This window comes from Artemia franciscana, chromosome 9 (genome assembly GCF_032884065.1).
Source record: "Artemia franciscana chromosome 9, ASM3288406v1, whole genome shotgun sequence".
Lineage (NCBI taxonomy): Eukaryota > Metazoa > Arthropoda > Branchiopoda > Anostraca > Artemiidae > Artemia > Artemia franciscana.
The window spans coordinates 7,595,301-7,611,976 of NC_088871.1; the positions used below are offsets into that span (position 1 = coordinate 7,595,301).

Below are 16,676 nucleotides of genomic sequence, written 5' to 3' on the forward strand. Positions count from 1 at the left end.
TTGATTTGATGTCCTCCGTATTTTAAGAGGGAAATAAGTGTATAATTTAATTGTTAAGGTTGAAGACCATGATAATATAAAGCCAATTTCCTGCCAAGAGTACTGAATTTTAATTAAGAACTATGACAGTCAAAATAGAGCATCAAATATGATTGGTATCACTAGAAATTATACTAAAAGATAATAGCGGTTCTAAAACCAATTTCTTAGCGACAACAAGGGAGATAGTATAACAACCACATTTCAGAGGAAAATCCTCGGCAAATGTAAACATTTATCAAAGTGTTTTAATGAGTTTCCAGGTTGAACAAAGTGAGGGAATAGGAAAATGCCATGAGGCCAAAAGTAAATTATGAAGTACCTAGGACAGTGAAATGAAACTTGATTTAGTTAAGCAGAATCTCACATAACCAAACATTTCTTTAAAATTAAAAAAAATTAGAAATTCGATTTTTAGTAGAAAAGATTTTCATGTACAGCTACAAAGATTTTGGCAATTTTTGGCACTAGATTAAATAAAAAAGAAACATGGGTGAAAAATCAAAAGCAACAAAAAAGATAAGAATACCAAATAGGTGAAAAAGGTGAAGCTTTATTTTGAGAGTGCAGTAGTTCTTGGAAACCTACAAATTGTCGATGTTTGAATTTTTACGGACGAGGGCCTCTGCAAAATTAAAAATAAATAGATTTGCTTATTCACTTTATTATTTAAAATGGCAACACTGACAAAAATATTTGACTGTCTTTAAATTATTCATTTTAAAAAAGAAGGAACACTAAAGAAACTCTCAATAAGAACTTAGGGTTGCCTTTGTAAAGGTCTGGTGTATATTTTGACCTGATGAAATAGGAACAAAATTAAATTGCTGCTGAATTGTTGTTTCTGTTAAGTAAAATCATCTTAGATGCCTAAATACACAGCTGTACAATGCCCATGTATGAAGATAAGGGGCTTTCCCCTAAAAAATATTTTTAGGAGCTCATAAGGAAGAAAAAGAAATTGAAATGGTGATACGCACCCCCTCCCCTATACTAATGAGTAAATCCTGTAATATCTCCCCTGAGCCTTAACTTTTGTGCAGTTAAATTTTCTGGAACCTCAAAATTTGAATATTTAGGGCTTTATTTCTTGAAGGTACTTTGTTTCAAGACCGTGTCAAGTGGGGGAATAGGCAGTTTGACACTCCCCCTCCCCCATCAACATATTCTTCGAGACGTAAAAGATAAAATAAATTAATAGAAACAAATTCTTGATGTGTTTTTGAAGTTTTTAACCAATAGACCAATGATAATCAAAGAGGAAAAAAGTTTTATTTTGATTTTTATGACGCTTTAAAAAACCATTAAAAAACATACATTTTTCAAAGGACGGAACTTGGGCAACAACTAAAACAAAAACAATGCAACAAAAAATATTCCTAACATCAAAGATCCAGAATACTAAATATTGACTCATTTTGGCAAAAACGTCTTCTTTATCAACTTCTCCTATACACACAGATGTTTGAAGTTGGCAACTGAATTACTTATATACCTTTAATTAATTATGCTGTTTATAATCGAACATATTCGATCTAAAAGGATTATGAAAGGAAGTATAAGGAGCTATTAATTTTAACTTAACTTAAGTTAAAAAACTAATTTACACTGGCTATGTACCAAAAGTTCATATTTAAACAAACTGAATCACTTAATACCCTTTAAGGAATTAACGCTGTTTATAATCGAACATATTCGATCTAAAAGGATTATGGAAGGACGTGTAAGGAGCTATTAGTGTTGACTTAACTTACAGTTAAAAAACTAATTTACACTGGCTATGTACCAAAAGTTCATATTTAAACAAACTGAATCACTTATATACCTTTAAGGAATTACGCTGTTTATAATCGAACATATTCGATCTAAAAGGATTATGGAAGGACGTGTAAGGAGCTATTAGTGTTGACTTAACTTACAGTTAAAAAACTAATTTACACTGGCTATGTACCAAAAGTTCATATTTAATTTTGGGAACTGAACTACTTAGATACCTTTAAGGAATTATAGGCCTACTATTTATAATTAAACTTATTCGATCTAAAAGGCTTATGGAAGAATGTGTAAGGAACTATTACTTTTAGCTTAACTTACAGTTAAATAACAAATTTACACTGGCCTTGTAAAAAATTCATATTTAATGAATAAGGAGCGACATTAAAACATAAAACGAACAGAAATTACTTTGCATATGAAAGGGACTGCTTCCTCATCAACGCCCTGCTCTTTACGCTAAAGTTTTTTACTGTTTTAAAAAGTAGAGTTGAGAGAAAGAGTCAAAGTTTAGCGTAGAGAGCGGGACGTTGATGAGGAAGCGGCCCCTTTCATATACGAAGTAATTTCTGTTCGTTTTAAGTTTTAATGTCGCTCCTTACTTTCAGTTAAAAAACTTGTTTTTTTTAATTAACACCTTTAAGGAATCATACTGTTTATAATCATACCTATTCGATTTCAAAGAATTATAGAAGGATGTGTAAGGAGCTATTAATTCTAACTTTACTTACAGTTAAGTAACACATTTACACTGATTTTGTACCAATAGTTGATATTTCCAATTTTACAGGTATTTGAAAGTAAATAATATCCAAATTCTTAGCAAAAGCAAGTATGATAATTTAACGAACAAATTTCAAGGTGAAATCCATGGCAAACGTACGAAATTTTGAAATTATTTTAATGAGCTTTTAAGGTCAAACGAGGTCAAGAAAAAGAAAAGTACTATGAGGCAAGAAAAACAGTGCGAAGAGATTTGTTTTACATTTTCAGGATAGATAAACATAGAAGCATGAGGCTAGCCAATTAGAAAAATTCGGAATTGTTCATAAACAGAACGTGATTAAAAATCAAAAAACTGTGAGATAAAAAAATATGGCACCAACCAGTTTAAGAAAATATAGCTTTCTTTGAAGGTTTAGTTGTTTTTGAAAACCAACAGGTGATTAATGTTTGAATTTTTGCGGGCATTTTCTAATTTAACTAATTAGTTTTGCTGCTTTATTTTGCCAGTTTAGCGAGCTAACCTAAAAAAATCTGATACTTTTATAAAACTACATAATTTTGAAACTACCAAAAGATTATAGAAAATCCTTTTCTGAGATTTTATCATTTGTTTATCAGGTGTCTATATATTTAACATGAGTCAATTTGTCTTTATTGGGCAAATTGATGGAGAAACTTTTACTTTTTATTCATTGGGAAATCGATGGACAAAATGACGAACAATTTTTTTTTCTTACTGGCAAATGGTGCACAAATTTATCAAACAGTTCGTGGTAACGAACTGTAGTAAGGAGCGACCCGGCTCAATAGTAATCAAAACTCTAAAAAATGGAATTTTGATACCAATAGCTACATCAAAAGAATTGCATTTAATGCTGGTTTTAAATATATAAGTTTCATCAAGTTTAGTCTTAACCATCAAAAGTTACGAGTCTGAGAAAATTTGCGTTATTTTAGAAAATAGGGGGAAACAACCCCTAAAAGTCATAGAATCTTAACGAAAATCACACCATCAGATTCAGCGTATCAGAGAACCCTACTGTAGAAGTTTCAAGCTCCTATCTACATAAATGTGGAATTTTGTATTTTTTGCCAGAAGGCAGATCACGGATGCGTGTTTATTTGTTTGTTTGTTTTTTTTCCAGGGGTGATCGTAGCGACCCAGTTGTCTTAGAATGTTGCGAGAGGGCTCATTCTAACGGAAATGAAAAGTTCTAGTGCCCTTTTTAAGTGACCAAAAAAATTGGAGGGCACCTAGGCCCCCTCCCACGCTAATTATTTTCCCAAAGTCAACGGATCAAAATTCTGAGATAGCCATTTTATTCAACGTAGTCAAAAAACCTGATAACTGTGTCTTTGGGGAAAACTTACTCCCCCACAGTCCCCGTGGGAGGGGCTACAAGTTACAAACTTTGACCAGTGCTTACATATAGTAATGGTTATTGGGAAGTATACAGGCGTTTTCAGTAGGATTTTTTTGGTTGGGGGAAGGGGTTGAGAATAGGGGGATAGGCTGGGGGAACTTTCAATTGAGGAATTTGTCATGATGGAAGAAAATTTCCATGAAGGGAGCGCAGGATTTACTAGCATTATTTAGAAAAAAACGATGAAAAAAGAATCTGAAAAAGTTTTTTTCAGCTGGAAGTAAAGAGCAGCATTAAAACTTAAAACGAACAGAAATTATTACCCATATGAGGGGCTCACCTCCTCCTAATACCCCACTCTTTACGCTAAAGTATTTTTAGTAATTTCAACTATTTATTCTAATGAATTAAAGCTAAAGTTTTTTACTGCTTTAAAAAGAAGAGTTGAGAGAAAGAGTCAAACTTTAGCGTAAAGAGCGGGGCGTTGGTGAGGAAGCAGCCCCTTTCATATACGAAGTAATTTCTGTTCGTTTTAAGTTTTAATTTTGCTCCTTACTTTCAGTTAAAAAAACTTATTTTTTTTATTTACTTTAATGTAAGACCGGCATTTTTTTTTATAATCTTTTTATTTTATGTGGTAGTATACCGTTTATTCCTTCAAATTTAAGAGTACGTGGGATTTGCACCAGCTATCTATCAGATATAAAGTTGGAAATGAGTCAAGTCATCAAGGCTTAAAAAATATTGTAGCTTATAAGCATATATTCAACATCTTATCAATCTAGTTAAGGACTTTTGGAAAAATTCCTGGGTATAAAATACTGGGTAGCTGCGGGGCATGCAGTCCACAAAGTGGAACATAAGGAAAAATGAAGGAAAGACAACTGAAAACGGGAGCACAGTATGACATTGAAAGGAATAGGCCTACTACACAGTGCAGAAACAACTTGAAATAAAATAAACCTTAAAAGAGGACAAAAACAAAAGAAGACTTTAGGTATGGAGACTTTGAGATTTTGGAAGACTCTGAGACTAAGACTAAGATATCACTAAAAGACTTTGGATTGGAGACTTGTAATGAATATTCATGATATTATACAACCGTAAGTACTTCTCGAACAATCTTCTTAACGTTCTTACATAGTTGCAAAATTAAGATGGATGCCTAAACAATGGCATCTTTTTACAGAAATGGTGGAAGGGGAGAGGATATTTCAAAATATAGTAGAATAAATTTTTTTGTTTGTTTTTAATTTTTTCAATGAAATACCGAAAAAAGGAATGTTTCAATGAAAAAACAGAAACGGGGTTTTTGAGAGAAAATACCTAAAGATGTTGTATTTTTTCGAATTCTTTTGAGGGTTGTGCCCATGCCCCCCGTCATTGAGGCCCTTGCACCCGAAAAAAGGCTTGAAGATACAATTTGGTTTTCATTGACGCTGCAAAGAGGAAATGTAAGACACAAAACGAATTTGTCAGGTACCATGCTCATTTACTGTGGAATTCTCAAGTTCCGTGTTAAAAAATTTGCTTCAATTCTGTTAGTTTCTGTTGTGAAGATTTTTTCAACCGCATTGAATTTTTTCATATCTCTGGTCAATGAAATAAAACCTCCCTTTAAAACCCAGGTCAAATAGTGCTGAGTAAAGAGCTACCCTGACAACGAAAAACAATTTCTGAATAAACAAATAACTCAACCTGTTCAAAAACCTGATTGACTATTTTTCGGGATTAAAATTAAAACAAGTTTTTTTTAACTGAAATTAAGGAACAATATGGAAACTTAAAACGAAAAGAAATTGTTCCGCATATAGGTGGGATCGCCCCCTCCTCAATATCTCGTTCTTTACGCTAAAGTATTTTAGAACTTGTCAAAAAAAGCTTCTTATTAAACGGCTCTTACGTTTCGTGTGTCGTTCTCAAAGAAGTGGGGCCAAAGTCAAACATTAGCATAAAGAGTGAGGTATTGAAAAGGGGGCAACCACCCTAATATAAGGAATAATTTCTGTTTATTTTAATTTTAAATGTTTCTCCTTCCTTTAAGTTGATTTTTTCTGTATTTAATTTACGACCGTTTTTCATGTAATGCCGAGGACTCCAGCATCCCTCCAGGAAAAATTGCCTCCCTCACAGAAATATAAGTTTCTCCCACGTAAACTAACCCCCCCCCCCCCCCGTAAACTAACCCCCGTAAAAATCTCTCCAGACAATCCAATCCTCGCTGAAAATCTCCCAGGGAAATTTCTTCCGACGATTCCACCTGAAATTACTTCTTAGCATACTTTCATTTGAAGAATATTTGAACGACCGATTGATTTTTCAATCGTATTGGATTTCCTTCCTCTGTGGAAATTTTTCCTGGAAATCTCTCAGTTCCAAGTTGAATGTCGGTTCCACAGAAAATTACCCTATGTAGAAATTCTCCAGCAGAAAATCCCTCCGGGAAACCTCTTCCAGACAATCCCGACCCTGAATGTTTCCTCTGGAAATCTCTCATTAAAACATCTTAGCACACTTTCATTTGAAAAATAATTTAGATTCTGATTGAATTTCTAATCATATCGGATATCTCCTCTCCGTGGAATATTTTTCCTGGAAATCCCCCCCACCCCATTGGAATATAGCTCCCGGGGAAAATTCATTCCCTATGGAAAATTTCCACCGTAGTTAATTCCCCAAGCAGAAAATTCCAAGCCCCCTCTCCAAAAAAAATTCCGTATACTCCACAATAACAAATATTATACGCAAACAACAGATAAATTTTGTAACTGACAGCCCTTTTCCTCTTACCAGTGGGGGGATGTGGTTATGTTATCGGCAAGGTCATAGTTATTGGGCCATTCAACTATTCTGAACAAAATGGTTATCTCAAAATATGGACTGGACAACTTTGTGGAATAGGAGGCGTGGGAGGGGGCTATCTGCCCTTCACTCTTTTTGTTTTCTTTGACAGTTTTCTTATAAATGCTTTCGAATTCCGATCAAACGAGCCTTTCTCCCAACAATCTAGGATCACTGGTTCTGCATGACTACCCCTAGAGAAAAAAAATGAAACAGACAAGTAGGGTATCCGTGATCTTTTCTTTTGGCAAAAATGCAAAATTCCATATTTTTGTGTATAGCAGCTTGAAAAATCTACAGTAGGATTTTCTGATATCTTGAATCTGATGCTGTGATTTTCATAAGGGTCACTTCACGTCTTTGGGGTGTCTATCCCTATTTTCCAAATTTGGGCAAACTTTCTTAGGATTGTAAATTTGATGGATAACGTTGAAATTTAATGAATTTTGAATATTTTGGATCAACATAAAAATTTGATTCTTTTTTCTGTATCTACTGTTATTAGAACTATGTTTTTTAGAGTTTCGGTTACTATTGAGCCGTAGTTCATTACCGCGAGCTGTTTGGAATATTCAGAGAGTAAAAAAAATCGGAATTTTTTGTTTACAACAACTTTTACGAGTAAACTCTCTGCTACTTTTTGAGATTAGGCAAAAAAAACCAATTTTTTTTTAACTGGAAGTAAGGGGCAACATTAAAACTTAAAACAAACAGAAATTATTCTGTATATGAAAGGGCCCTCCATCCTCGGTGCCTCGTTCTTTACGCTGTTTTTTATTGTTTTTATTTTATTGTTTTATTTTATGTTTTTATTTTATTTTATTTATTGTATTATTTTATTTTATTGTTTTTTATTGTTTAAAAAGTAGAGGTTTAAGAAAGAGTCAAGCTTTAGTGTAAAGAACGAGGCGTTGAGGAGGAGACAGACCCTTTCATATACGGAATAATTTTTGTTTGTTTTAAGTTTTAATGTCACTGCTTACTTTCAGTTAAAAAAAGCCTGTTTTTGTTTTATTTAATTTCAGAACGTTTTTGAATTAATGCATATTTTGAATTTGGCTCACCGTACATGAATAATCAAAATGAAACTTGCATATTAACTTTACAATTGTTTTTGGTAAATGGTAATTTAAAAATTTTGATCGGACGATTTTGATAAATAAAAGTGGTAGGGGAATGGATCTAGTTGCCTTCAGATTCTTTTGGTCACTTAAAGAGGACAATAGAACTTTTAATTTTATTTATAGACTTTTTAGTAGTAATAAATGTACGTAACTTGCGAACTAACTTAAGTAACGAACTTCTATATTTGTATATTCTTATTACCCATATGACGGGTTTCACCCCCTCATTAATACCTCGTAATTTACGCTAAAGTTCGAATTTTGTTCCAATTTCTTAAGAATAACCCCTGAATTACAAAGGGCTAAGTGAGAATAAATCATTTTTATGAAAATACTAAAAAAAAACTTTGGCATAAAGAGCGAAGTATTGACGAGGGGGCTAATCCCCTCATAAATGTAATAATTTCTGTTCGTTTTGAGTTTTAATGTTACTTCTTACTTTCAGTTTCAAAGTTATTTTTCTTATTTAATTTCTGATCATTGTTAAATAATGCTGGGAAATCCAGCGCCTCCTTCATATAAAATTCGCCATGAGAAATTCCTCCACGAAAAGATCCTCCCGCGTAACCTTCTCCCCCGACCTCCCCTCACCAGACAAAATCCCTCCCTGAAAACGTCTATGTACTTCCCAACAATCAATACTATATGTAAACAATGGGCAAAGTTCATAACTTGCAGCCCTTCCCCCGAGGACTATGGGGGATTAAGTCATCCACAAAGACATAGTTATTAGGTTTTTCGACTACGCTGAACAAAATGGCTATCACAAAACATTGATCGGGTGACTTCGGAGAAATTAAGCGTGGGATGGGGCCTCCAATTTCTCGGTCCCTCAAAAAGGGAAATAGTACTTTTAATTTCCCCTTGAATGAGCCCTCTTACGATATTCTAGGACCACTGGGTTGATACAATCAATCCTGGGGAGAAAAAAAAAACAAAACAAAAAACAACGAATAAACACGCATGTGTGATGTTTCTTCTGGCAAAACAAACAGAATTACACATTTTTGCAGACAGAAGCCTGAAATCCTTACAGTTGGGTTTTCTGATACGGTTAATTTGTTGACTTTTAGGAGATGTTTACCACTTTTTCGAAAATAAGCCAGATATTCTTAGCCTCTAAACTATTCAGGTTACTGAATTTGATAAATCTAATCAGCATAGTAACCTAATTCTTCTGATGTATCTACTGATATTAAAATTTCGTTTTTTAAAGTTTAGGTTACTATTGATCCGGGTCGCTCATTACTAACAGTTCGTTAACACGAACTGTTTGACATACCGGGACACAAATTTGCGAAAATGGAGGGATGATGATATATTTTCAAAATGCAGAGGAGGGAATTTTTTTTTCCAATGAAAATTGTATTTTAAGCAAACAACCAAAAATGTGTTGTTCAAAATCTAGGGGGAAATTAACCCCCCTTATCCTCTCCCCATAACTGAAGCACGTGAAAGCATAGCCAATACTTACTGATAGGCTCATGACTATCTTCTGATACTGAATTAATGTAAGATATGTCTATATTAGTTGGGAGTAATGTCTGTATTAGTCAGGTGTAATGTCTATATTAGTCGGGGGTAATGTCTATATTAGCCGGGGGTAATGTCTATATTAGTCGGGGGTAAGTTTTTTAAGAAACATCTTATATGACGGAGGAAATGATGAAAGCCCTAAGATTTAGGGAGGAGGCTAAGCCGAAAGAGGGGGAAATTGACCCCTCCCCCTTTGCCCTCCCCATAATTGAAGCACCTGAAAGCATAGTCAATACTTACTGATAGGCTCATGACTATCTTCTGATACTGAATTAATGTAAGATATACTTTCGCTGCTATTGCTTCCACTCTCTATATGCCCACTGTTCAACTTCCCACTGGATTTGTTGTCGTTAGAATCGGTCTGGAAATCAAATATCAACATTAAAAATGTTTATAATTAAAAAATTTTTCGTCTTAAAGCTCATTTTGTTTTTTTAAATTGAAAAGAAGGGCAAAGCTAGTCAGACGAAAGCTGTAAAAAAAACTTTAGTGTGTACTCTTTTGCGAAGATCAAAAACCAACTGACTGATTGTGCAATAAAGGTCCTCACCTTTATAAAGGCATCAAGAAAAATCCGTTGTATGTTGTCACACGATTGCTTTCAGAGCATTGATTGACTGACATGTTTATAGGTTTCCTAGTTTAATCACCTTAGAAACCTCTTTCCGGTATGGGTACGTCAGTATAAGTCAGTTTATAGGAATAAGTTTCCCTTCTTGATGCTTAACCGTGCCAGGAACGCATACTGGGACTTTTCAAATAAGAAGCCTACCCCCCCCCCCAAATCCTAAGTTTTATTGAATTTTATCGTACATCTCCTTGAAATCGTCAAATAATTCTTTTATTATCTCCTCCCCCTAAAAAAAGATTATTATTATTATTATTGACCCCCCAAGCGAAAAATAATATTAGGTACTTGTACATTATTCAGAACACACTCAATAAGTGAAGTTAGGTTCTTTCGTGAAACAAAACTACATGCAGGTGCTGAGAAAATCCGGTTTCATAACCACAAAGACAAAACCCAATTTAGTTTACTACGCATAGTGATAGAGAGCTAGGCATTTCTAAGAAGACAGTTATCGGTCGGAATAACTACATTAGGGGGGGGGGTGTATTATATCAAATACATACCATCTCTATATATAAAATATTTAATTAAAATGTACCTTCATCGTAGTTTGTTTCACGAAAGAACCTAGTTTCACTTATTGAGTGTGTTCTGAATAATGTACAAGTACCTAATATTTCTTACGTGCTTGAACAATTCTGCTATACTATGGCATAAAGTTATTATATACTCAGAAAAATGAGACTTTGGAATGAGTGTTGTACATCTTCCGTGAAGAAGAAATGAGTAGAGCCACCTAACCCCCTTTCTCCTTGTACTCTACTGTAAATCTGCTTATCAAAATGTTTAGGTACTTTTGAGTGCTCAGTGTGTTTATAGTTACCTGTTTCTTTTCATTGGTTTCTTCATCCCTGGAGTCCTGACCTTTGCTCGAATTTACACGGTTTAGCTCTGCCGTTTTGTTCGTTACATATCGATCTGTAAATACATGAATAATTTCCTCGACAAGGTATACCATGAAAAAACCAGCGCTGATGACAATCTCAGCCAGAGGAAGATTTGTTTGAATCTGAAATTTGAAACAGTGTTGTTAAACAAGGCCCTGTCCAGGAGGGAAGGCTACGGGTTTTGACCCCCCCCCCCTTTTTTTCAGTGAAAAAATTAAAAGCACGAAAAATTTGCTTTTAATAATTCATTGGAAAGTAAGAAAAGCACAAAAAAATTAATTCTTAAACCACAATTTTTCGGATTTTGAACCCTGGAGGCTATTTTAGCCCTTTCTTAGTGAAAAATTTATTATTGTGGAGGTTTACCATTTTGCTCTTTTTTCCTCATTTTCTTTCTTTTTGAATAGCGTTCGTTTTTTGTTGTTGCTGTTAGTTTCTTACTTGTAATAAAGGAGAAGCTTCGAGTTTGGACACAAATTTTGATGTGTGATTAAGATCTTTTTTGTAACCCCCCTCCAAAAACATACTACAGAATAGAAAATGCTGGATAGGGCATTGAGTTTAAATAACTTTGACTAAATACAATCATAAGACAATTTTAAAACTAGAAAAACTGATACTTAGACATTATTCTTCCAAAGACTCGAACTTGCAAGCGAAATTGGCATTGACTTTCAAGAAGAAACAGAAAATTAAATTTTAAATTGGGACACAGAAAAGAGAAAATTAGACAAAACTTCTTGAAACTTCATAATGAAGTCTGTGCTACTAGTATCGCGGCTGATAAATGCGAATATTTAGTGTTCAATTTAAAATCTTCTGCAACGCCCCTTGATTGTGGTTTATTTCCTGTAAATTATGTCGAATCTTCCCCATGGCTTGGGATAAATATTTGCAAATCTCTTACGGTATTTCGTTTCTGGGCATCGAGTGATATTAAAGAGAAGCTTAAACTGGGGTATGCGAAAATTGTCCCCAACAGGTGAAGATATAACAGAAAAACACTGGCTAAATTGTACTCAAGTTTTTGTGACCATGTGGTTTTGTTCCCAGCTGGCCTTCATATCCTTTTTTGACCAGGGGATATTAGCGATATTAAAATTATGGATTTCCGATATTGCAAGTTTTTGTTGTATCTGCCTCGCAGATACAGTAATAGAAAGATTATGCGGATTTTAGGCGCTCCAGATATTTTAAGCTGTTTTTTTCAGACAAAGTAGCCGTCTTCAAAAGAACATTTATGCCATCATGGGTATTAACCACCCACTTATCCGGACTAGCCATAGCACATTGAGCGTAGCATAATATCTATTTATTTGTATTGATGTTAAATGTGTTTCTATTTTCTTGTGCTACTCCACTTCATTTCTTGTATTGTAGGCGATAAATAAATATTATTATTATTATAAATAAATTATTTTTCACTAGGTTTACAAGAGCATTGATATGTGAATTGATAATTTATAGAGTATTTCAGTTTTACAATGTTCACGTAGTGGCTAGAAACATATACACATTTCACCACTTAAAATGTTGGTCTATAGAGTAATTAATCTAATAAGAAAACCAAGAAAGAAGTTTTTTGAAACACATGAAAAATATAGCTAAACCCCAGACAACCAACCAAAATGAAAAACATAAAATAGAATTGAAACTTAAACTGAACAGAAATTAAAATAAATAATACAATACAACTTAAAACAAATTTAAATCAAAGAAATTAGCAAGAGCAGGACTACCACCTCTGAACTTCATAAAGACCAGAGATTCAATTGTGCTTTCAAACAGTTCGTGGTAACTAACTGTAAGTAAGGAGCGACTCGGTTCAATAATAACTAAAACCCTAAAAACGAAAGTTTCATGTCAATAGATATACTAAATGCATTGGCTATTTGATCTGAAATAAATATATAGGATTCATCAAATTTACTCTTTTCCGTTAAAAGCAGCGAACCTGGGAAAATTTAACTGATTTTTGAATAAGGGGAAAACATCCACAAAAGTCAAGTTAATGAAAATGCTGTTATCAGATTCAGCGTATCAGAGAACTCTAGAGATTTCAAACGCCCATCTCCAACAATGTAGAATTTTATATATTTTTTTTTTTCAGTGCAAAGATCACGGATGCGTGTTTATTTTTTTCAGCTTTCTCAAATAGCTGTCCATTTTAACGGAGAAATAGTTATCGTTACTAGAAAGGAATCTTGTAAGTCTTACACTTGATTAAAGTTTATCTTATAAGTTTCATCTTGGCAGACTAGGGATTCAGCTAAGAAGGAATATTTGGTTACTGCGGTATCTAAAATTTTACCTCCCTTTCACTGCCCTTAAGTCAATTTATAATCCTTTAATTCTTTCTTATTTTGATTATTATTCCATTGCTTACTTAAACACTTTCAATCTCAAATTATACCCCTTCAAAAATAATGCCCTTCGTACATTAAAAGCTCTCCTGTGGATTCGCAATCTCCTATTTCGCTTTCTGAAAATGATTAAATAAAAAAAAAAACAAGTTTTTTTTTTTAACTGAAAGTAAGGAGTGACATTAAAATTTAAAACGAACAGAAATTATTCCGTATAGTAAAGGGGTTGTCCCCTCCTCAACACCTCACTCTTTACGCTAAAGTTTGACTCTTTGTCACAACTCTACTTTTTAAAACCATAAAAAAAGCTTTAGTGTAAAAAGTGAGGTGTTGAGGAGGGGACAACCCCTTTACTATACGGATTAATTTCTGTTAGTTTAAGTGTAAACGTTGCTCCTTACTTTCAGTTAAAAAAAAACTTTTCTTTTATTTAATTTCTGAACGTATTGAATTAATGCATGTTTTGATTTTGACTCTCCGCACATAAATAATTAAAACTAAATTTGCATATTAATTTTTTTGGCTAAATGGCTTTCTCATAGTTTTAATCAGAAGATTTTGAGAAAAAACGTAGCGGGGGTGGAGGCCTAGTTACTCTCCGATTTTTTGATTACTTAAAAAAGCAACTAAAACTTTCAATTTTTGAAGGACGTATTAATCAGTAAAAAATATACGTAACTTACGAGTTGACTTACGTAGGGAACTTCTATATTCGTATGTTTTTATTACGTATATGTGGGGTTTCACCCCTTCGTCAATACCTCGCTCTTTACAGCGAAGCTGAAATTTTGTCCCGATTCCTTAAGAATGACCCCTGAATCACAAAGGCCGTATAATAAATAGTTGAAATTACTAAAAACACTTTAGCGTAAAGAGCGAGGTATTGCGAGGAGGTGGACCCCTCATATGCGTAATAATTTCTGTTTTTTTTTCTTAATTTTTAATGCTGCTCCTTACTTTCAGTTGAAAAAACTTTTCATATTTATTTTTCATTGTTTTTTTTTAATAATGCTAGAAAATCCTGCACCCCTTTCATTGAAATTATCATCCCCCATGACAAATTCCTCCATTGAAACTTCCTCCCACGTAACCCCTTCAACTTCTCCCCCCCCCAAACCAAAAAAATCCCAGTGAAAATGTCTGTACACTTCCCAATAACCATTACTATATGTAAAAACTAGTCGAAGTTTTAACTTGCAGCCCCTCCCACGGGGAATTTGGGGGAGTAAATTGGTCCCAAAAACATAGTTAATACATTTTTCCACTATGGTGAATAAAATTACTATCTCAGAATTTTGATACGGTGACTTCGGGGAAAAAGTGAGCGTGGGAAGGGGCCTAGGTTCCTTCCATTTTTTTGGTCGCTTAAAAGGGCACTGGAACTTTTAATATCCGTTAGAATGAGCCCTCTCGCGAAATTCTAGGACCACTGAGTTGATACAATCACACCGGGAAAAAAAACAAACAAAAAAACAAATAAACACGCAACCGTGGCAAAAAATGCAAAATCCCACATTTTTGTAGATAGGAGTTTGAAACTTCTCTAGTAGGGTTCTATGATACGTTAAATCTGATGATGTGATTTTCGTTAAGATTCTATGACTTTTAGGGGGGTTTTCCTATTTTCTAAAATAAGGCAAATTTTCTCAGGCTCGTAACTTTTGATGGATAAGACTAAACTTGATGAAACTTATATATTTAAAATTAGCATTAAAATGCGGTTCTTTTGATGTAACTATTGGTATCAAAATTTCATTTTTTAGAGTTTAAATTACTATTGAGCCGGATCGCTCCTTACTACAGTTCGTTACCACGAACTGTTTGACTTAAAACAATATCTAATAGAAAATTATTAATTAATACGAAGTCATGGTTGCCGGTACTTTTTTTTCAATAATGTTTTTATTTGATTTGGAATGTGGACTGTGAGTTGAATTTGGTGTCTTATTTTCTTTTTTAGGATGTTTGGTTTACATTGTTTATTATTATTTGTTTTCGATTACTTTTATGATTTTTTTTTCTAAGGGTACCAGTTTTCGAGTATAACTCATTTTGTAGGCATCCTCTTTAAACATTTTTCTCTTCTGTTGTAAAACGTATTATAGTTTTATAGTGAACGAAATTAGTTTGAAATTTATTAGAATTTGACCTTGAACTTAGATTTTCTACTGTAATGAAGGGAGGCTGGTTGCCCTTCAATCGCTTTTGTCCTTTAAAAAAGGCAATAGAACTTTCATTTTTAATTCAAATGAGTTTCCATTGAATTTTTTCCTTGAGGGGCATTTTCTTGGGGGTGTGTGTTTACTAGGGTGTTTTTGGTGGAGGCATTTTCCGGGGAGAGTTATTTTCCTATGGTAAATATCTAGAACTTAAGGGGAAAAAATCGAGTAACAAAGGGAAAAGGAAGAGAAATTACCTGAATTTAAAAAATTCAGAATAAAATTAAAAATTTTTAATAATGCCATTAGATCACTTTGTGGAATAGGGAACAGGGATTCGGTTAGGTCAATCTACAGTATAATTAATATAATGCCTGCAGCCGGATTACGTGATTTTTATACACTGATTTTTATGTATAAGTGCTATTATGGGTGTGTTCCAGAATGTTTTGTAGGAATTTTTCGGGAAAGATCTAATGTTCATGGTCACAGAACTCGAACAAGTGGAGATATTGATGTTCCTCGCCTAGTTTCAAGTAGGACTGCTTTTTCAGTTATTTATAGAGGGACTAAGCTGTTAAATAAGCTTCTTCCAAGTACCGAAGAATTGCCCATTAATCAATTCAAAACAGGCTGCGTGTGGGGTTGCTTGATAAGTACACCTTTGAAATAGATAAGATTGATGGAATTGTTTATTGGTTTTTGTTTTTGGCTTTTTTTTCGCTTCGGGATCATGACATTATGTTGTTTTATTATATATGTATTATCTATGTAAGTTTTTTTTCTTGGTACACTGTTTCACCCTTCTGCGTATTATAGATTAACTTGTTGTTTTTGTTTTTTTTGTCCTTTGTTTTTATTATTTTTGTACTTTTCTATTTTTGTTAGTAACGCACCCTCGCAGCGACACTTTTGGTGTGTTACCGAGTGATTTTGTCTCTGTTTTTTTCTTTTGGATAATAAATTAATACTACTACTACTATAGTATTAATTTCCCCCGCAAATTCATATAAAATGTTCAAATAATTAGCCTTATTTTTCTTATTATAAATTAGCCTTATTATCAGTTTTTTATATATTTCCTAGTTTATTTTTGTGCTGATTTTACTTGACCGAGCCTGACATTTTGAATTTGTCTTTTTTTGTTTTTTTTCTTTTTTTGCATTATTCGATTTTGTTTTATTATTTTTTTTTACAAGAAATGAAAGTTCGATTGCTGGTGAAAGCAAT

General features: G+C 33.5%; 1 protein-coding gene across 5 annotated transcripts in view; it reads right to left on the reverse strand.

The window, feature by feature from the left end:
• The window catches only part of LOC136030950 (zinc transporter ZIP1-like), a 61,382-nt gene that overhangs the window by 25,770 nt on the left and 18,936 nt on the right, over window positions 1-16,676 (reverse strand). For all 5 annotated transcript variants that reach the window (XM_065710082.1, XM_065710080.1, XM_065710081.1 and 2 more), the window contains exons 3-4: window positions 10,861-11,046; window positions 9,644-9,767 (exon numbers count right to left, since the gene is read on the reverse strand). In XM_065710082.1, the coding sequence (XP_065566154.1) occupies window positions 9,644-9,767; window positions 10,861-11,046 (310 nt within the window). The remainder of the gene's footprint in view (window positions 1-9,643; window positions 9,768-10,860; window positions 11,047-16,676) is intronic.